The following is a 22,989-nucleotide window of genomic DNA, read 5'->3' as shown; positions in this document are numbered from 1 at the left end:
GGTAAGAGGCAAACTGCTGTCTTTAGTGTAATTTTGTGGAATGTTTGACAAAACAAGGGACACTTTTGCCTGTTTTTTGACCTGTTCTCACCAGCAGTGAATATGATCTGTGCTCTGGGGCGGTCTTTTCATGCGCATTTTCAGTTGAGGGCAGAGGACCCTGTATTTCACAATCCCAGTTTTTCCTGTGCTGTAGGCAACAGGCAATTCAGCATGGTTGCCACATGGGGGAAAAAGTGTAAACAATGCAGTAGGCAATTTTTGGTGTGTCATTCTGCTTGCAGATATGTGAAATAAGGGCAATGTATGCCACCTAAAGAACACTCATGAAGCGACAAGCACGTGTGTATATGCATGAACTGTTCTGAGAAGGTGATAGAATCATAGAATTGTCGGCTGGAGGCCGACACTGTCGCTTTAAGGGATCCTGCCGACTGCGCCATTAACGTCAGGGCCTGGGTTAGATTCTGGGCTCTGAGAAGGTTCTTTGCGATCCCAGAGAGCGACATTAAGACACAAACGAGGTCAGATGCTGCCACTCAGACCGCTCTGTTGAACGAGAGGGCAGAGAGAAAACGAAGCGATAGGAAAGGTAGGAAGTGAGAGGAGAAAACTAAGCAGGAGAGCGGAGAGAGCAGCAGGGTTAGTCACCGCCACGGACCCAGCGGTGTTCCGTCGGTCCTCTGTTGATTCTCGGCAGTCGGGGGTGGGCGCGCGCGTGTTGGGGCAAAATGGCCTCTTTTATAGAGAATTTTTGCAGAGTCCTGCTGATGTGGGGCCCCCAGTCACAGTTCGCACCACTCACAGGCCCGAGGGCGGGACAGGTCCGGTTCCCACGCCGTAGGATTGGCCCATTGCCAGGCTGTCGCCCGATATCCCAGATGGGTCTTTCCGGAGGGGGTGGAGGGCTGCAGGGCGCAGACGTCACTCACCCCTAGTTGGCGACTAACTTCTTGCCTCAGAAAATGTCGTCAAGGTCAGGCAGTCCTTTACCCCAGAAGATGGCGTCTGAGCACGTGGGATAGGACGGTTTCTGAGACAATGCCAAAAAAAAAAAAGGGGGGACAAGGAACAGATCCCCACACCACCCCGTGGTTCAGAAATCGTCAGTGTCAGTGGTTCGATTCCAGGGGGTGTAGAAAGGTAAGGATAGAAAAAGATAAGAGGTTAAAAGAAGGAAAAGGGAAGAGAAAAGCATACAAGGAAATAAAGATAAGTCCAATGACTTGCGATTGATATCATTCTAATAAACAGAATGAGACACCTCCTCTTCTTTACAGAAGTCTTAACAACAACAATATCATCAATAATGACAAACAACTTTTGATAAAATTATAGTACAGTTATAACGTCGTAAACAAAATGAGAAAAGAGTTATATAATGTAGCCACATCTCCGTTATCATCGATTTTTAAGAAACAATTAGAGTAATTTAATTTTGCACAAACTCCTCCTTCTTCTGCTAGCAGGTAATAGAGAAACCAGCCAATGTTGATTGGTTCTTGAGCACCGCTGATCAGTTCATTGGTGTTCCAGGTTGTGGGTCCATAATACTCAGTAATTCGTTGGGGATCATATAATTTGATTCCCAATTCTTAGCTGTCAATTTCCAGAAGTAAGAAGAATGGTGGTCATATCATCTCAATATAACATACCCCAGTCCAATTTTTTGGTAGCATTTTGTATGCATGGTGCCCGCAAATCCAATAATGACCTTTCAGGGTTCGCATCTCATTTGCGAAGGACTTGGCCATGGTCTGGCAAGGTGGTAGTCCTTTGACTCAGATGGTTCCCAGGCCAAAGGGCTCCCTTGTCACATCACAGTTAATGCGATTCATTTAATTCCATCACTATTTGTATTGCCATGCTCCTGCCCATTGGTTCCAAACGCAATTTGCACCTAATATTTCCCCAAAGTGAGTGTAATTAGTGGGGGACTGGAAAACCTTCTCCCACCAGGGACTGATTGTACTACCCTCCATTGTGGTTGGTTTCAAGGGTATGTCCATGTGCAATTGCTAGTTCCCAAATATATATATATATATATATCCCTCCCTTTTGGGTTTGACTAATACAATAGCAACCAGGAGCAGGGTATTGTAAGGGCCAAGATGAGGGTGATTCTTCTCACAGTCCACTCAGGAGCAAGAGGAATGGAGATCCATGGCCAACTTTCCAGACCAAATGGTCCGCCACACACCCAGCAATTAGTAGGATTAAAAGCTTGAGCGATAATTTTCCCAAGAACAAGAACTCATTTTCCCATGTTAAACCTGAAAACAAGGAAGCAAGGTTCACGCTGGGCGTGCTTCGAACGGTACAGACGAGACAACATACAACTGCCCAAAACAATTTTGCCGATGGTGATAAAGGCATACTGCAAAGATTATTAAAGCCATACAATTTACAACTATACACACAATCAAAACTTCCATTAAATGTTACTTTCTTCTTCTTCTCTGAACTTCTATCTTACAACCTGTAAAAAAAGGAAACTTCTCCGTCCTATTAGTGAAAGAACCAGATGAGGTTTTGGTTAAAATGATGGAACAATCCATCATGTATTAATTTTATGCTCCTTTCCCAGGGCATCTTTTGCTTTCCAAGCATATTCATTAAACGGGGTAACAAATACCAGTGGAACTTCTCCCACGGTAGGGAGTTTTACCAGTACTGGTTGTCCTGGATGATAAGATGAATTTATGGGATGATCTGGGCCTTTGGGGGCAGGTATAATTGTCGGGGACTCTGGATAAAAAGCTGTAATTTTTGGACTTCCAAATTTTCCCCAACGGTTGTTTACCAAAGTGAGAGCATCCCATAACTGGCTTGCCCATCCTGGATCATGCGGTTTTAGAAATCGCTTTAGTAAACCATTGGTCCTCTCTTCGGTTGCCCAATCTTGAACCATCTTTGCTGTAAAATGTGAACCATTATCCGATTGAATTGATTGAGGTTTTCGGAAAGAACTAAACCATCCTTTTAAGGCTTGGACTGTGCTTTCCCCAGTGGCTTGGGCAAACGCTTCTGCCTGTACCAGTCCTGATACTACTTCCACTCCCACTAACACATATTGTTTTCCTTCTGCGTTGCGGAAAAGTCCGATAGAATCTATTTGCCATGTTTCCCACAGTCCTTTTCCACTTTTAATGTGTAGGGGAGGGCTGTCTAGGGATGTCTGTCGAGTCGGTTGCGGCATAAGCTGCACTCAGAAATACATGTTCGACAGTTTTCTCTTGTGACAGGCCAGCTTCGAGCTTGTGCCTCACAGTAAAGATCTTTGGCTCCTGTGTGTCCTCGTTTGACATGCAGCCACTCCAATAGTCTCTCCCGATTTTCTGTTATTGGTTCGTTTTGTAAGGGAGCTAAACGAGACAATTCGTCTGCTTTATTGTTCAATTGGCTAGTTAGATCATCACTGTTTTGGTGAGAGGCCACCCAGGCTATGGCAAAATTCCCTCGTTTGGCAACTCTTAAAATGTCCTGCCACTTTTCCTTTTGCCATACCGGTACCCGGTTTACTTCCCACCCATTTTTCTCTGAGAAAGGAAGCCACTCAGTGCACCCCTTGAAGACAGCAAAAGAATCAGTATAGATATAGACAGGAGAAGAAGATTGAGCCTCATGTTGGAAAACACTCCAAACAGCAATTAATTCACCCACTTGTGCATTACCTTCACCTTCTGTAATGATTTTCTCATCAGTCTGGGCTTGCAAGGCAGCAGCTCGATACTTCCACACTTTTCCCTCATGTTTGGCTGAGGCATCAGTGAACCAGACATTCGGTAATTGCTTGGAAAATGGAGGTGCTACTTGTATGACAGGAGGTGGGAGGTGATTCTCACGATCTGGAGAGAATTCCTCCTGTATAACTAGTTTTTTAGGTGTGCCTTCTGATATGTTAAAGATGCCACAATAATGCTCAATTTGTGCATTTCCGCACTCATTGTGCGGATGCTCATTGTGCCACCCCGTCAGGAGGAGGGATCCCTGCTAAAATTGGTTTTATTACCTTAAAGGGGCCTCTGAGAATGATTGGTTGCCGACGAATGGTGTGCTCAGCCTCTCATAGTGCTAAGCTCACCACAAACAATCCCTTTTCCCATCCTGTGTAACGTTTTTCTGCGTCTTTAAAACTACGAGAATAAAAGCTGACAGGTCTTGGGGGTCCCTCTGGTCCCTTTTGCCAGAAGTGAAGTGACAGTCCAGATTCAGCAAATCCCCATTCAGTTTGGATGGGATCAGTAGGATGAACTGGACCTAAGGCTTGGTGACTAGAAGCCTCAAATATCAGTAGTTGTAGGGCTTCTTCATGGACAGGGGTTCACTCCCAAGAGACACCTTTTTGTAACAAATCATACAACGGCCTAGCTATTATGGAAAAGTCAGGGATACGTTTTCGCCAAAATACCAAAGTTCCTAGTGCTTGCTGTAATTCTTGTTTCGAGGTAGGTAATTTTACCTGGTCTAAAGCTAGCAGAGTATCATCTGGAATGCACATGGTTCCTCCTTTCCACCAGATTCCCAGAAATTTAACTTCATTTGCAGGTAATTGAACCTTCTCAGGTGGGACTTGCAATCCCAACCCTTCCAGGTGCGTGATAATTGCTGACTCCACCTTGCCCACAGATTCAATTTGGTCTCCCCCTATTAGCACATCATCAATATATTGATAAGTTTTGACAATTTTTTCCAGAGGGATTTGTTCTAATTCCCTTGCCAGGGCGTGATGTGCTTAAACCCTTGGGGTAACCTTGTAAATGTATATTGCTGTCCTTCCCAAGTGAAGGCAAAGCGAGCCTGATCATCCTCTGGTTGAAGAGGAACCATGAAAAACATATCTTTGACATCAATAGTTGCCAAAATAGGGTGGGCTTGCTCCTGAATGGTACAAATGAGTTCGGCAATGTTAGGCACAGCAGCTGTTAGGGGTCCTGTGTTGGCATACAATCGACGATAATCAATCGTCAGTCGCCATTTTCCATTTGGTTTTCGCACTGGCCATACTGGAGAGTTGTAGGGCGAGTGCGTGGGAACTATAATTCCTTGCTTCCGCAATTCTGTCAAAACAGGCGCTATGCCTTCTCTGGCTCCCAGGGGTAGAGAATATGGTTTCACATTAGTCAATTTAGATGGGGGAAGAGGAGGGGCTGGAATCAGGAGCCTCAAATTTAGTTTGGCGACTCCAAATATCCAGTTTCCTCCCTGATTGTCCACTTACGGCCCTTTAAGACATCCATTCCCAATAAATTTGATGGGAATTCTCCCATTACCATTTCTACAGTAATTGATGTGTCTTCCCCGGGGAATCTGAGAGAGGTTCACACTAACGTCTGTACCTTAACATTCCCGAATGCATCCGACACCATCAGGGTTTTTTTTGAAGGTTTTATTCCACATCGACAGGCATCATTTTCCTGTATAGCAGAGATTTGAGCACCAGTGTCCACTACAAAAGGAATAGGTATTTGTTTAGGTCCCACCACACAAAATAAAATCAAATCACCTTGTGGGGTGAGGGTGAGCTGTCTAATGTACATCCACCCTTCGCCCATCCGCTCACGAGAGACAGGCGAAGGAATTAGTTTTCCTCTCTTCTGGGTGAAAATCTAGAAATTACTTCCTGCTCCACCCAAGGTGGGGCAGAGGGAATTCCATACCTTCCCCCAGGGGCATTAGATGATGGTTTCTCAGGTGGTTTCATTACCCATCCCTCATCAGTGGGAGTTACTCTTGTGCCTTTCCCTGGCCACTCTAGTACCATTTTCTCCAACTGTTCGGTACGAAGCCCATCCATACACTTCAGGGGTATTCCCTTTTGTTTTCCTATTAACCACAATGCTTTCCTTTGAGATATAGTATCTTTCTTTGAATTCACCGGGTTCGGGGGAAAGGGCCTTGCTGGAGGAAACTTCGCCTCTGTACGCCTCACATTTTTAGGTTCTGATTTCACTGGGCCATATTTCCGCCCATAGTTAATCAATTCTTGAGCTACTTCCCCCCACGCCTACACTTTTTGTCCTGGGATATGGCAATCCGGGGTTAAAGCTGCGGTTAAAGCAGCTGTCACCCGTGCACTCTGAGGGGTATTTCTGATAGTGCCTTGTAATTGAATTCCTAAGGGTTTCAATGAATCAGGCAAACCTCTAATCAGGGGAGTCATCCTCTCAGGATCTACTGGTATCATCATTGGGGATTCCTGCCGAAATTTCAATTCCTGATCATACATCATCTGCAAACAGGCCGCCTTGTGCACACTCTCCACAAGCCGATCCACCGAGCCTGTAAGCGCAAGAGGATCTCTGCTTTCCAAGGGATTTAAACCTCCAGCCAAGTTGCTCGCTGGGTGGGAGACCAAGGGGCCCTATGATCACCAGTAGTCAAGAACACTCCAGGTCCCCAATACCCCTCAGCTTCTCTTTCACTCAACATAATATGATCTCCGCCAGTTAACGACACTCTCCACACATACTCTGTCTCAGACTCCTTCGGACCGCGTGAATATTCTTTTTTCAACTGAGCCAATTCAGTTGCTGTACACGGCACCTCCTTAGTGACCATTCTAGGGTTATTGTCCTCACTATTCTCATAAGCATATTCCACCTTGACCAGTGGTCGAAGGGGTTGCGGAGGACCCTGCGGTAAATCATATGGCCTCCTCGCTTCCTCTAGTTCTCCATTGGGGTACAAACTATCCTTTTGTGACAATCACCATGGGACAGGCCTGCATCAGTTCCCTGTTGACCATTCCGTCCCCCCTTGCAGTCACAAACAAGTAACTTTTCTACCAAAGCCTCCTGCAAACACCTCACATTCTCTTGTTCGTTCCCTACTTCATTTTGCAGAGTTTTAACCTGTTCCTCCAATTCCCAGTTGTTTTGCTCTAAATCTGCCACCTGCTCCTGCAATGACTGCACCAAAAGCTTTAGTGCCTGCGGCGTGTGTGTCGGGTCTTCTCGTTCCTGATTTCTAGTTTCAACAGCTGCAGCCAGACTCGCACCCAAGACGGCGCAAATCAGGGCTTCCCCCTTCCCAGACCGACATCTCGAGGCCTTAAGCAGGACGCGGATTCAGTCGGTGACCGCCTGCAAATGGCACCAATTCTCGCGCACCCGCTCGATACCGGGTATCGAGGGCCGTGCCTCACACCCCTCCAAAAAGTCAAACGATACATTAGTCTCCTCCATGCTGAGCGCGTGGCTCTTGACAGCAACAGGAAAAAAAAATCGGCAAGCGGTTTTCCAATACACAAAACGGTTTCACTACAAAACCCCCAATCCACACGCGAGCTTCCAAAAAAAATCCGAATGCACAACCAGGTTTCACACAAGATCCTCGTTACCAAGCAATTTTTCCACACAGAATTCAGAAGCACAAGTTACAAAGTTCTGATAAAGTTCTGGTCTACAAACACAACAAGCCGGGGGGGGTAAAATCGTCTCGGGAGGCGGCACGTGAATCTTCTCAAGGCTCTGGTTAAACAGGGATTTCCATCACACAACCCCTACCCCAACCATCCCCGAGAGGCACACACAGGAACCACAACTCCGCACACAACAACTCCCACCCCGAACGTCCCTGAGAGATGAACACGTAACACAGACACGTGCACAGACCAGACCAATCCGGGGTACACGGGAGAAACGAGGTGAAGTCAAAGCAGATGCGAAGTGCGCGAGCTGGAGTGAGAGCGGGCGAAGGGCGCGAGCCGAAGGTTACAGCGGGCTGGAGGCCGACACTGTCGCTTTAAGGGATCCTGCCGACTGCGCCATTAACGTCAGGGCCCGGGTTAGATTCTGGGCTCTGAGAAGGTTCTTTGCGATCCCAGAGGGCGACATTAAGACACAAACGAGGTCAGATGCTGCCACTCAGACCGCTCTGTTGAACGAGAGGGCAGAGAGAAAACGAAGCGATAGGAAAGGTAGGAAGTGAGAGGAGAAAACTAAGCAGGAGAGCGGAGAGAGCAGCAGGGTTAGTCACCGCCACGGACCCAGCGGTGTTCCGTCGGTCCTCTGTTGATTCTCGGCAGTCGGGGGTGGGCGCACGCGTGTTGGGGCAAAACGGCCTCTTTTATAGAGAATTTTTGCAGAGTCCTGCTGATGTGGGGCCCCCAGTCACAGTTCGCACCACTCACAGGCCCGAGGGCGGGACAGGTCCGGTTCCCACGCCGTAGGATTGGCCCATTGCCAGGCTGTCGCCCGATATCCCAGATGGGTCTTTCCGGAGGGGGTGGAGGGCTGCAGGGCGCAGACGTCACTCACCCCTAGTTGGCGACTAACTTCTTGCCTCAGAAAATGTCGTCAAGGTCAGGCAGTCCTTTACCCCAGAAGATGGCGTCTGAGCACGTGGGATAGGACGGTTTCTGAGACAATGCCGAAAAAAAAGGGGGACAAGGAACAGATCCCCACATGACCCAAGTGCAGGACCTGGCACTTGGCCTTGTTGAACCTCATACAGTTGGCCTTGGTCCATCGATCCAGCCTGTCCAGATCCCTCTGTAGAGCATTCCTGCCCTCAAGCAGATCAACACTTCTGCCCAACTTGGTGTCATCTGTGAACTTACTGAGAGTACACTCGATCCCCTTGTCCAGATCATTGATAAAGATGTTAAAGAGAACTGGCCCCAGTACTGAGCCCTGGGGAACACCACTTGCGACCGGCCGCCAGCTGGATTTAACTCCATTCACAACAACTCTTTGGGCCTGGCCATCCAGCCAGTTTTTTACCCAGCGAAGCGTACGCCCATCCAAGCCATAGGCAACCAGTTTCTCCAGGAGAGTGCTGTGGGAGACTGTGTCAAAGGCTTTACTGAAGTCCAGGTAGACAACATCCACAGCCTTTCCCTCATCCAGTAAGCAGGTCATCTTGTCATAGAAGGAGATCAGGTTAGTCAAGCAGGTTTTGTGTGAATAATAACCAGGAACTGATTATTAACTCCTTTGTTAATGACCTATCCTTGCATTTTCTTCACGCTTTCAAATATCTCAATAATACAATGTCTGTAGGTATGCTATTACATCTCAAAGAAGGCTGGGAAAGGCGAAGATACATCTGTGATGCTTTGTATGGCTGCACCCTACTTAAACATCATATTTGTTTCAGCCTGGATTATAGTTGAGACTCAGGAGTGGGTCACAGTAACTTTGGATGCTGTAGAACGTGCAGGTCCTTCGGAGTTTCTCACTGGTGTTAATAGCCACATCTTCCTAACAGAACAAACTGTAAACAAGCAGTGATTTTGTAGGCTTGCCACTGAACCAGATTAGTGCAAAAGAAGTAACAGAAACTGCAGCGCATTTCAGCATTCATCATAAACAGGACTATTTGGGCAAATTACTTTTCAGCTGAGAACACATCTCAGCTCTACTCCTTCACTCCTCCTCTCTGTTAATTTTCTCATCAGTCTTAGGAGAAAAAAGAGCTCTAGAAAGGGAAGGTTTGCTACTAGCGGCTTGAAAAAATATTTTTGTTTTCTTCTCATGTATTTCCAGCAAGTTCGTATCTAGTCATGTCTCAGCAGCCTGAAATAATATTAAAATCACATAACTCCTGCCTTCTGCTTCCATTTATCAAGCTCACAAGAGCCAACATTTCCTTTACAAACAAAACATCTATAAGGCTCTTTCCACTGTTCTTAGGAGGGGAACAGGTGACAGAACAAACTTCAAGAAAGAGATGAAAGAGGATGTGTCATCCAAGGAGATGAAAGCTGCAAACTGCCATCAAGATGAACGTTTCTGGGTTTTCCCCAAACACAAAACTGACCTACTATTTTCATTGCTTTTCAGGGCCGTTTATCTCAGCAGACACAAGGACCCATCAAAGAAGTAATGCAGATGCTCAATGGATGAGAATTTGCAGGTGCAGCAGGAATCTGCTGCTAAAGGACTGAATCAGCAGCAGAGCAGACTGCTGGAACGAGAAGGGACTAACGAACAGGAGGCAAAAGATGTGGCCACCCATGACATGGAGGAAATCCAAGCTACTTCTGTACCTCTTTTTCCTGCTATTCTAGCTGCATCCATTGAACAATTCAAGGCACAGATCATGCCTGCAGTGGTTGATGCAGTCCCTGAGTGGAAGAGCGCGTAGAGTCCAAGGAATTCTGCTTATGTAGCATATGTGGATAGTATTAGACAGAAAGCTATTTTATGCAGTGCCATCTTCCCTACCACCATCCTGCTGCTCAGACCTTTTTTGCTAAGTGCTGCAATGTTAACCTAGGATTTCAAGACCTAGGATTTTAAAGGGTAGGCTAGGGCTCCAAAAGTAACAGTAGCTACAGACATCTCATATTAATGAATTTTCTGCCACTCTGGGCCAAGAAAGCTTGCATCATAGGAAGACAGTTCCCTTTCCAGTTTGCAAAATCATGAGTATTTCAGAAATAGGGACCTATAGTAGCTATATGGATGCCTTTGCATCCCTGGGACAGTTTTTGAAGCCTGATAACAGTTATATCATTGTTATATCCGTGTTATTAATACTTACCACCTGACTGAACCGCAGTGGTAATTCCTTTGCTAATGTTCGTTGCTGTACAACTGACAGTTTCAGCCTTCCAGTGTCAATGATGAGTCACTGATGCACAACACCTCTAACTCTTTGATGAAGGATTACCCTTAAACTGGTTCTTTGTTAGGATTTGTTTGTACTCCTGTTTCTGGAAACTCAAACCTTGCATTTCTTTTTCTTGCACTGAACTCCTCCCTATCTTGCCTCCCATGCCTGCTGTTTGATTAAAAAAATATGAAAATATAGTATATTTAATTCACAGGAAGAGTTAAACTATTTCCTAGACAGCAGTGGTTTTCTGTGTCAGACCATCTGTGGTAACTGAAAGTCAACCTTAGTTGAGATGGAAGAGAAGGTCTCATCATTACAGGACTAGTGCGCATGATACAGTCAGTGTCAAGCGCAGGTAGGCACTAGTAATTGGGAATTGGGACATGAGGATACTAGAAATACTGGCCCTTTGAAGTACAAGGGTGTTTTTGATTATTTGCAGGATTCTGTACCTGTTCTTATCATGAGGACCGGTCATAAAAAAACAGCTGGAGTTGTAGCCTTGCTGTGACTCAGTTTGCTGGAGTTACATAGGCATCACATATATTGAAGTTACTGTTAGTGACTACTAATATGTTGTATAGGTAGGACTGTACTGTCACTTCTTATTACTCGTCAGTTTTTAGCAGCTTTAAGGATTAGAGGAGGTCATGATGGTGCTAAATAGGTTATATATTTATATGGACTGATAAACAGGGACTGCTAGGTCAATTTGTTGTTTCTGTGGATTGAACTTGCCCTGTGTGAGCTAAGTGGTAGACCTAAAACAGCAGTTGCAAGCCGTGTGTGATGTGTTGTTCCTGTGCATAAATACAAAACATCAATCTTGAAATCCCCTGCTTGCTGCTGGAGAGAGCAGTCGTAGCTGCCTGTTAGAAGACAAGCATAGTCCTGCTTTCTCTTGTAGTGTAAGAACTGGAGGCAGATGTCTGCCAGGCGCTAGAACCTACAGGAAGGTCAGGAGCTGGTGGCCTCCATGCTGACCACAGTACCAGGAGAAATGTAGCCACCTCAGCAGAGCACAGCACTTGAGCTCCTGAACCTGGCCAAGAGGCCAGTGTTAGGGGTGTTGTCAACGACAATTTAATAAATGACCCGTTACTTCCCCACAGCGTTGCTTTACTGAAGTCTGTCACGTCACAGGAGGCAATTCAGACCAGGTCATTCAGTGTGTACCTTTCTGCCCCCACCAGTCTCTTCTGATTATACAGAATGAGTCATCTCCCTTTGGCCCCACGGGAGAAGAGACCCAAAGAGCTTCACCATAGATGACCTAATGCTGTTGTGGTTGGGAAGTCTTCCTGAGATGTCAGACTTGGTTTCGGCTTCTCTCTCCAAATCAACTAGCGTGAGTGGGGTTGCATACATCTTCTGACCTCTTAGACACTTGCCTTAGCTGTTGAACCTGCCCCAAAACGTTTGAGGCATTTCCAGCTTGCTTTTTGTGAAAGGCTGTACAGGCCCATTCTGAAAATGCGTGCGAAATCAGGCACCACAGGTGGGGTAGGAGGGAGAACCACCAGATTTGAAAATCCTGTTGTCAACCCAGGGCTCCAAGCAACTGAACAGCATCAAGACTCAGCAGGTTTTGCAGATGGCCACCTGCAGAAACTTAACATGCTAATAAGGTTAGGTACCGAATGGAATTTTTTAGCATCTCATTGGCACCTGAAAGCAAGACTTTAGTCACTTAGGATGGATTCATCTCACCTGTCTTTAGACATACACAGTGTAGATACCTGTGTCTGACTTTGACACTGCAGCCTTGCTTTGTATTCACTGCAAAGCAGCAGACAAATTTAGGGCATGATTCATCTGACCTACTTTACACATTTACGTGAAACTCGTCCTTATTATGACACTTCAGTGTTTAAATCCTTGTGATACTCTGCAAATGTACTGCCTATTGGTGTCTTTAAAATTATTTGTGAATAATTGTGCTGTTACGATAGTCAGAAGGGTTCAATTAGTAGGCTGTCAATAACACATTCGTATTCTTCCTGCAGAGCAAAACCTCTCTGTGTTGAAGTAATTTGTTTTAATTTTGATTTTCTACAGAAATTATTCAGAGGCTGCTTGTGTTTGTTGGAAATTCTGACATGACTATCGATGTTGTCTTCTTTTGCTTCAGATAAACTTCGAAGAAGCATGCCTAATCTTGCTCGGATGCCAAGTACCCCCACCATTAACAGTAATGCTGGCTTTGCTAGTTCTCCAGTCACTGTGAGGAACAGTCAGAGCTTTGACTCCAATTTGCATGGAGCAAGTAATGGGATTTCAAGGATGCAGTCGTGTAGTAAGTACCCATGTTCTTTGGCTACGTGCTAGGAATCGATAGAGTGGTAAAATACATGTCACAGTTTCCGATCCTCTGCTTTATGGAAAATTAAAAGCAGGTTGTGTTCCTTTTGCACCAGATTTTAATATAGCTCAGGATTTTCAAAGTTTCTGTTTTGGAAAGCAAATTCTGCCAGTCTTCACAGATTCACAGAATGGTTAGGGTTGGAAGGGACCTCTGGAGATCATCTAGTCCAACCCCCAGCCAAAGCAGGTTCCCCTAGAGCACATTGCACAGGGTTGTGTCCAGACGGGTTTTGAATGTCTCTGGAGAAGGAGACTCTACAACCCCTGGGCAGCCTGTTCCAGTGCTCTGTCACCCTCAAGGTGAAAAAGCTTTTCCTCATATTCAGATGAAACTTCCCGTGTTTCAGTTTGTGCCTGTTGCCCCTCATCCTGTTGCTGAGCACCACTGAGAAGAGTCTGGCCCCATCCTCTTGACACCCACCCATAGGTATTTGTAAGCATTGGTAAGATCCCATCTCAGTCTTCTCCAGGCTAAAGAGACACAGCTCCCTCAGCCTCTCCTTGTAAGACACATGCTCCAGTCTTGTTACGCAGTATTGAGTTTCACAGAATCACAGAATCACACAGAATCACAGAATCACAGAATGTTAGGGATTGGAAGGGACCTCGAAAGATCATCTAGTCCAATCCCCCTGCCGGGGCAGGATTGCCTAGACTATATCACACAGGAACGCGTCCAGGCGGGTTTTGAATGTCTCCAGAGAAGGAGATTCCACAACCTCTCTGGGCAGCCTGTTCCAGTGTTCAGTCACCCTCACCGTAAAGAAGTTTTTCCTCAAATTTAAGTGGAACCTCCTGTGCTCCAGCTTGCACCCATTGCCCCTTGTCCTGTCAAGGGATGTCACTGAGAAGAGCCTGGCTCCATCCTCATGACACTTGCCCTTTACATATTTATAAACATTAATGAGGTCTCCCCTCAGTCTCCTCTTCTCCAAGCTAAAGAGACCCAGCTCCCTCAGCCTCTCCTCATAAGGGAGATGTTCCACTCCCTTAATCATCTTCGTGGCTCTGCGCTGGACTCTCTCTAGCAGTTCCCTGTCCTTCTTGAACTGAGGGGCCCAGAACTGGACACAATACTCCAGATGCGGCCTCACCAGGGCAGAGTAGAGGTGGAGGAGAACCTCTCTTGACCTGCTGACCACACCCCTTCTAATACACCCCAGGATGCCATTGGCCTTCTTGGCCACAAGGGCACACTGCTGGCTCATGGTCATCCTGCTGTCCACTAGGACCCCCAGGTCCCTTTCCCCTACGCTGGTCTCCAACAGCTCTGCCCCCAACTTGTACTGGTACATGGGGTTGTTCTTGCCCAGATGCAGGACTCTACACTTGCCCTTGTTATATTTCATTAAATTTCTCCCCGCCCAACTCTCCAGCCTGTCCAGGTCTCTCTGAATGGCTGCGCAGCCTTCCGGCGCGTCAGCCACTCCTCCCAGTTTTGTGTCATCAGCGAACTTGCTGACAGCGCACTCTAATCCCTCATCCAAGTCATTAATGAATATATTGAATAGAACTGGTCCCAGAACCGACCCTTGCGGAACTCCGCTAGACACAGACCTCCAACTGGACTCTGTCCCGCTGACCACTACTCTCTGGCTTCTTTCCTCCAGCCAGTTCACAATCCACCTCACTACCCGATCATCCAGACCACACTTCCCCAGTTTAGCTGCAAGGATGCTGTGGGAGACCGTGTCAAACGCTTTACTGAAATCGAGATAGACCACATCCACAGCTTTACCATCATCTATCCACCGGGTAACATCCTCACCTCCTTTTTTTTTCTTTTCCCCCCATTCATTTTGCACCAACTTTAAAACTAAAATTGTAATAATAATTAGTAGTAGTATTGTAGAAGCACCAATAATGCAATTAATTCATATAAGTTTACATTTTTAGTTTTGATACCAGAATTTGAAAACTGCTTTTCTTGGTAATTTATGTACTGCTGATTTTACAGTACACTGTATAAATACTATCAACATGACCTCTCTCCTACTGAAGTTGAGCCACTTTCTTCTGAGCAAATCTGGTACAGAGAGGGTTATATCCTCAAGTATATTATACTTGTTGAGTAGGGGAATTAAAATGACTCTGTAATTAGTTTAATTTAGGTGACTTCTCGATGGCGGGGGAATGGAGGGAGTATTGATCTATTGGATGTTGAATTATTAATGTAGAATGTGAACAAGATAAATAAAGATCCAAACCCATCCTTTCTAGCATGGTGGTTGAGAAACTCTGAGAGGAAACGGAAAAAGTGTATTTCATTTGACACAGACAAGAGAAAGGATTGAACTTACACCTCCTATGTCCTGTGAGGTTTTGGAGGGAGAAGTTGGCAAAATGTTTTCCTGTGGGTGTTTTCTTTCAAATTTTAGCAAAGTTTGCAAATGTCTTAAAAATTATTTAATTGCTTAAATTTTAATTAAATTAAATAATTTAAACTTTATACTTAAATATAAAAATTAAATATTTGGGTTGTTTTTATTTAAATTTTATTATCAACTAATAATAAATATTTATTTATTAAATAACTGTTATGATAAGAGTTCCAGAGCAATATATTGCAAGTATTGTTTAATTGAATCACACATCTGTATTTTCTCCTCTGTCTTTAAATGGATTAAAGATCTCCTTTTTCAAAGACTTGAAAAAGAACTGGCCCATGTGTGGTATGTTGTTAGTTTATGTGCTTCAGGCTTTTGACAGTTTGCTTTTGATATGTGGACTCTGAAGCAGATGCATGTCTGATGTACACCAGACGGCAGGATTGTGTAGAAAATCTATATATAAAGCTTCTGGAACCTGTAGCATTGATTTTAAATGACAGTTTACATAACATCAGCCTTGGAATATGCTGTTATATTCAAGACCTTTTTATAGCCTTTTTATTGTTTTTCTACATAAAGCTTAGACTTCTGTGATGTTTTCTAATGCTTTAATAAAATGTTCCTTAAACAAGATGCGGTTATTGCAGGCAACCTTAACAAAAATCTAAATGATCGAACAGTAATTAATTTCTAGCTTCAGCAAGTTCTCCTGTTCAAAGCTCTAATTGCATAGGTGGAATTAGTTTGCTTGTAATGGCTAATGAAACCTCTTTGAGGGGAGAAAGAAGGATGAATATGGGGTGGGATTTTTCTTCAGGATGAAGATGGAACAGGTTATTTTAGTTCAGTGCAGTATTACTGGATACAGTATTGGATCCAAGGAGTTTTCCAGCAGTTTGATTAGCAAGTAAATTGCATAACGATGTGTTTATCCTTATTCAGTTCTGTCTAGAAATGAGCATTACTGCCTGGCCTCATCTGTTGCATACTGACTCTGTTACTTCCTTTTCTCCAATCTTTGCAGTTCCATCACCAGGACAGCTTCAACACAGAGTTCACAGTGTGGGACATTTTCCAGTGTCTGTCAGACAGCCTCTCAAAGCTACTGCCTACGTAAGCCCAACTGTACAAGGTAGTAGTAGCACTAGTAGCAGTATTCCAGTGTCCAACAACTTGCAGTTATATTCTAACACTGGGATCCCAATGCCAAACAAGACTGCCAGTCAAGGGATTGTAGGGCGCAGTGCTGTTCCAAGACCATCACTGGCCATCAATGGGAGTGGCATACCCAGAAGTAAAATTGCACAGCCAGTTCGAAGGTAAGAATTCAACAGGCCTCCTTCCCTATGTGGATGGCTTTGACTTAGATTGTGGGTTTGTGGGTTTTTTTTCTCCTGAATATGGAGCTGGGCTATAAAAGAGAACAGTTTCTGGCTTCCAGTGCTGAGTCACTGAATGGATGAAGATTTATCTCCAGAAACAGTGATGGACAATGCATGCTGGTAGTTCCTAGTAAACTCTGATAATTAATAGAACATAATCTGATATAAATAAGAATGGATTGCCATCTATCAGTAAGAAATCAAAACAAATAGAAATCTCATATCATTGAGATATGTGACGTGCCTTCTTCCAGACTTGTACCAACTGCTATTGCAAGCTCACAGGATGAGCAAATTTGAGAGTACCCAAATAGAAAGAGTTGCATCCCTGTTGTTCTAAAAGGCAGTAGACTAAAAATGCAACTGGTGACATTACAGCATTGTGAGGAAGGAAATATCCAGGCTAGTGTGGTCTTGGGTTGAACCAGCATCTTTTCAATTCCAGCTGGGAGACAACAGGCAAACAGGGAATCCTGAAGTATCACATACTTGCAATGAGATATACTGTTAAGCAAATGCATTTTCGCACTTTTCCAAGAGAATTTCGTCTCCAAATGATTTTTTTTTTAGGGCAAGCAATAAAATAAGCTTGAGGAAAGAGACTGTGTTTTAATCACCTTATCACAGCTGGGAGTTAAACTCTGAGCTGTATGTTCTGTAATTAATAGGTGATGAAGTTTCTCAAAGAGAAACTTCTATCAGCTTGTGTCAACTCTTCCAACTATTTCTTCCCGTTGCACCCATCCCTCCTCTTGTGAGAGCCCGCTGCGTGACCACCTGGTTTTCTGTTGGATGAACTGTCACTCTTTAGCTCTCACCGTTTTTATGCTTTTCACTAGATACTTGCTAGATCCAGAATAAGTTCAATTGCTCACATTTTGTCTTTGGTTCAGTTACTTGGGGATTACAGCGATGTGACTGACAACAGATTTTGACCAACTGCGGTGAAACTTTGATAAAGAACTGTCAGGTTTCTTCTTTGATGAAGGCTACCATGAGATTTCTATTATAACCTCCTTTGCTCTCCGCTGGAACTCTCTCTGTTAGAGTTCTTCATAGTAGAGGGTTTTCTTTCTTTTTTACTTTTTCCTTTCCTCAACTTCATGTTCTTTTGCAGAGCTCTTAAATCTTTCATAGCAACATGTGAGAAAGACTTTCTGGGCCATGAAGATTTGCCCCTTGCTGGTTTGTAACTTTTCATACAACAGACAATATTAAAGAAAAACAAAATTAAGTCGAAGGGTGAGACCCTGTACTCTCAACACTGTTTTTATTAGAAGCCAATTCAAATCAGTAACAAGGCTATTTATAGTCCATCTTCAAATATACCTTAAAAGCATCATATGTTGCCGTAGAGTCAGACCAATGATCCTTGAAGACAGATGGTCTTTGCACTGTGGGAATGACAAATTTATAGAACTCTAAAAGCACAGGCAGATTGGAGCTCAGCCTACAGTTCTTTAAGACCCTCATTTCATTTTATTTATTCATGTAAAAATAAGGGCGGTTTCAGTTCTTTTGGAATTTTCTTGTAAAGAATTCAGCCATCAGTGGCAGATTTTCTCACTGTTGATTTTTGCCACTCTGGTCATTTCTAAGGAGTGGCATTTGTGATTATCAGTTTAAGAGTCTAGCTTCTGTTAGTATGCTGAAAATTAAAGAGGTTTTAGTCACAACTTGATTAAAAGTAGAAAAGGGGTTTTGTTCTTTTTTTTTCTTTTAATCAATCAGATGTTCAGGGAGAAATGCACATTCAGAAAAAGCTGTGTCTTCATGCCTGTGGCCAGCCTGATAGGTAGCCAAGTTATTGGTATTTTAGACACTTAAAATACGTTGTTAGACACTTTGTGTAGGGCCTGCATTAGGGAACTTCAGTATTTACTGCATAGGATCAAGCACATGAGAGAGTGCGTTTGATGATTTATAAAATAAAATGATAATAGCCAAGATAACCAGCTTGGCTAAAGATTAACTGCTTTTCTCCTTGCCATCAGGGATTCATGCATCCAAAAGCAGCATAAAGAAATTTTAACAGTACAGTCCATCTCTACTGAGCCTTACAACTGAGGCAGCGCTTTTTTTTTGTTCCTGTTGAATGAATCCATGCAACCCCCAGCCCTTTCCAACTCCACGCTCTGGGCTTCTTGCAGACATACCTTCTCACCTCCCATCCCCTGCCCACCAGTCCTCTACTTCTAGCCTTACTCAGGAGCACAGTACAAGGGGCAGCTTCCCATAGGGCAAGGTGAGCTGGGAGCCAAGTGGAACAGCCAGACTGCCCCACAGTACCCAACCAAGAGCAGCATTGATGGTGACCAGGGTCAGCCAACAGTCCCAGCCTCCAGACAAGTCCACAGTGATGAGGCAGGTCCCAGCTAAAGCCAGGAAGTCATTCAGCAGGTCAGGGTCTGGATCATCCCAGGTACCAGGTGTAGGCATGGCAGCAACATAAGCACAGCTCTGGAGCCAAGGTGGGAGGCTTGCTTGTTCCTTGCACTGGAGGCAGTCGCTGCAATCTGGCTGATGATGGGAAAGTAGAAAGGGACTACAGACCCTCCAAAACTCTTATCTCAAACCATGTGGCATCATACTGACGGCTTGTGCTTGTTTGAAACTATTTTCAATGCTAGCGCATTTTCCTGTTCACTGCCCTGTAGCAGAGATTCAGCTCTGGATACGTAGCAGTATTCTTACAGTTATTTTCAACCTAGTTAATTTTTCTTTGCTTTTGTCCTCTCTGTTATTTCTTGAAGATAGTTAAACAGACTTTCCTTTTTTAATTTCTGAAAAAAAAAAAGAAATAAAAGCAGAAGTTGCAAAAAAAGGCAGAGACAGGTCGTGTTTTATACCCCAAGTAACTGGATTTATATCAAAGATAAGTGATACTGCAACAAAGTGGAGCTGCACGAAAGCAGCTTGGCTGAACCTAAGTTTAACCACCTTTTTTACTGAGGTGCAATTTTTTTTTGCCACCAAAAAAAGCAGTTGTAGCAGAGAGGCAAGAAGCTGCTCTGGTCACTGCTTTTAACTTACTGACTCCGCCTGCCTTACAACATACCTCTGCCTTTTTCCAGCCAAGGATATTTGGAAGGGAGAGGAGGCATCAGAAACTCACAGCAGTACAGCTAAAGGAAAAGCAGAGAAGCGAGAGAACAAGGCTTAAGACCTGGTTTTATAAGAAACAGTTTCACAGAATTGGGGCACTTTATTTTCAAGAAATTGTGATGTAACTAAAATATGGTTGTGGCAAATCAGAGATAGCTGCCTCATCACCAGTGAGTTAACAGTCAGATCAAATCGGATGGCTGGTTTTCCTTTTTTTAATCTTATTTGAAACAGTTTTCTCGTTAGTATCTGGAGGGTTTGGAAGATGGTCAATAAGCATTTTTTTGATAAGTCCTCTTTCATTAGTGAGAGATGCAGCCAGGGTGTGAAGGTGGGGGCCTGGAGGACTGCAAGTTCCCACAGGGGGGCTGGGGCTGGGGCTGGTGGCTCTCCGACTTCAGCTGTGGGATGGAAACACATTGTCATGTGTCTGGATAAGAGGGTCTGGAGCAGAACTTTAGTAGAGTTCAACTGATAAGGTGCCAGAATTCTTTGGTGTTAGTGCATAGTGTTTTTATAAAGAGCTGGTTTTTGAGAAGCATGCTGAGCACAACAGCTTTTTAGAGAATATTTCCCATTAGGTCTCTGCTGCCTGTCCATATTGGAACATGCCTGCTGTCTGTAGTGACAAAAATAGGGTTTTATCACCTTTAGCCCTGGAGAACCACATCTTCAATCATCTGACAATTATTCACCAAATTCCTTTTTACAAACATTTTACCCTGTTAAGACCAGTAACAGTAATGGGGTCTCATTGGAGGTGGCCTTAATTTTACCGTAGATCTTTAGATTTGTATTAGCACGGAGCCAGAAGTATACCAGAGTGGTGTCTCCAAGCGAGCCACAAAGCCAGTGTCGCTGCAGAAGTAAATCTTGTTTGTTACCTTGATTTTTCACATGAAATATGACTTCTTTTATGTTTTTTTTTTTTTTGTCATTTGTTTAATACAGTTTTCTTCAGCCTCCAAAGCCACTTTCGTCACTCAGCACGATGCGGGATGGGAACTGGAGAGATGGCTGCTATTGATGAAGGATGCCCATCAACAGTGGAAAATAAATAATGCGGATTTCGTTACCCAGCTGGCTGGGTAACAGTGATTTCGGAAAGGAGGGTCATACAGTATTATTTCCCCTGGGATTTTAATATGTAACCATCCATAATACAATGTCATTTTTAAAAAATGAACATCTTATCAAATACTAAATATTGCACTTAATCAGTTACCTGAACAGCTGCATCGTTATCAGACTAACAATGGCAGTGTTGGCATTTGGAACTGAAGAAAATATTATATGTGTGCAAAGTACCAGAATATTTCCTTGGAAAGAGCTAGGAGATAATGCTTTTCAGGCAGCTTTGCCATACTGAAATTCTAAGATAATTTATTCAGTGTAAAGGCATCATGCATTTTACTTTGAATTTGGGGGGACTTATGTATGTGCTTGAATTTTTTTCTAGTGTTTCCAGTACATTTTATTTTGTATACTTAAGTTCATTTAAACTTGCCTGAACCTTGAACAACAGAGAGATAATTTAACTTTTCTGTGCCATAAATAATATTTTTGGGGTAATGTACTTTTTTAGCGCTAGGAACATATCTTACAAAATCATACCATTGGCAATACAAAGCAGTATATTTATGTTGCAGAAGCACAAAAAAAAGTAGCATTCACTGGAAATTGCCATCCAGCTGGGTCAGCATGGTTTTGTTGGTCTTTCACCATTTGTTCAGTTGTTAATTTATTGTCGTAGTGTTTTGTATTTAAAATGGCAGCATACGTCACATTGCACTTAACACAGATACAGTGATCTCTAAAACTACAGTTGGTTTTCAGTACTTTATTACAGAGAATAAAATTGTAATGTTTTATTAACAGTTGCTTATGGAAAATGAGTTTTAATGCGAATAAATCTTTTTGATAGATCTTTTACAAAACCCAATTGCACTAATCAATGCTTTCTTATAATGGCATATGACTTAATATTTGATTACAACTGTGTATACTGCTGTTTTGGAATGTTTCAGAAATAAAGAATCTATTTCAGCAATAATGCTGTTCTTGAGTGTGCAATGTAAACATTGTCAGAATTTAGCAACTGGTAACTACTTAGCTCCTGAAGTTTTCATTACTTAGCGTTTATAAAGATTATGCTGGATTTTTGCAAACATTAATTAAGATCTTCTGGAAATTTCTAATTTTTTTTAATTGTATTATGAAGCCATAGTATGTGTGGAAGACAAATATGTATTATTTTTAAATCAATCTTATTATGATCTTAAGAATTTTTTTCACTTGAACGTTCAGATTCTGCAAGTGCAAATGTGACTTGCAATGGGAAGCAGAGATTTGTGTACCAAGTGAGTCTTTCACCGTGGCTCTGGATTTGCTTGAGGACCTGCTTTTCTTAAAAGGGCAAGCTAAAATAAAAAAGAGGAGAAGCATTTAGTGGTGAGTAAAACCTTCATTACACTGAGAAGTGATTGTATAGTAGTGCAGTAGTATCTCTGCACAGTGTAACATTGTTTAAGAGATAATCAATTCATTTTCACACTTTAGTTCTTTTAATCCTGTCAAAATCCATTTTTTTCCAAAAAAAACGCAGAACTGTTGAAGAGGGTATCAAGAAAATTCCAACAAGGAAATTACCTCTGCACAAGTAAGTATTTCAGCAGGAGTGCACCAAACTAATTTTGTTCATAAGAAGCTTTAATTGAAAGAAATTACTGCAGGTTAAAGCAGTCAGTCATTTGTGAACAATCTCTGTTGTCTTGAACGTTTTATGTTGCTTACAGACTGACTGTGGCAGGGGTGGAGAGCCAGCTCTGGGGGTGCTTTGCTGTTTGCCTATGACAAGGAGGGCTGCAGAACCTCCCAAATTAATAAGCTCTCCTGGCTTTGGGTGCTAGGGAGACAGCGTGATCTTTTTCATAGAAGATGGCTGGAGAGCAGTGGCAATGATTAGCTTCTGCTCGTTGCTGACCGTACCAGCCCTGGCCTGAGCTGTCTCATCACTCTGTTCCCTAGTGCTGGGAATTTAGCCGTGTTCCTCCATTTTCTGGGACACCACAGACCCACAGTACTGTGAATTTTTGAAATCGGTTGCAACTGTTGGAGGTAATACCGAGTTGTACACAGGAGGGCAGTATAGACTTTGAAAATGTTTTAATTTTTGCTGGCTAAAGCTCTATTTTTCAGGCTCTTGGTTTGAACCCAGCGCATATGTTTCTTCCCAGTGTTGT

The 22,989-nt window shown here is 43.6% G+C and overlaps 1 protein-coding gene and 1 pseudogene across 3 annotated transcripts in view; one reads left to right on the top strand and one right to left on the bottom strand.

Moving 5' to 3' along the window:
* The window catches only part of SLAIN1 (SLAIN motif family member 1), a 63,526-nt gene extending 42,752 nt beyond the window's left edge, over positions 1 to 20,774 (top strand). For all 3 annotated transcript variants that reach the window (XM_068395159.1, XM_068395158.1, XM_068395160.1), the window contains 3 exons: positions 12,698 to 12,862; positions 16,285 to 16,579; positions 20,699 to 20,774. In XM_068395159.1, the coding sequence (XP_068251260.1) occupies positions 12,698 to 12,862; positions 16,285 to 16,579; positions 20,699 to 20,774 (536 nt within the window). The remainder of the gene's footprint in view (positions 1 to 12,697; positions 12,863 to 16,284; positions 16,580 to 20,698) is intronic.
* On the bottom strand, positions 3,169 to 7,187 carry LOC137675131 (uncharacterized; annotated as a pseudogene).
* Positions 20,775 to 22,989: the final 2,215 nt, after the last annotated feature.

Source organism: Nyctibius grandis, chromosome 2, assembly GCF_013368605.1.
Source record: "Nyctibius grandis isolate bNycGra1 chromosome 2, bNycGra1.pri, whole genome shotgun sequence".
Classification (NCBI taxonomy): domain Eukaryota; kingdom Metazoa; phylum Chordata; class Aves; order Nyctibiiformes; family Nyctibiidae; genus Nyctibius; species Nyctibius grandis.
This window is presented reverse-complemented; position numbering and strand designations above follow the sequence as displayed.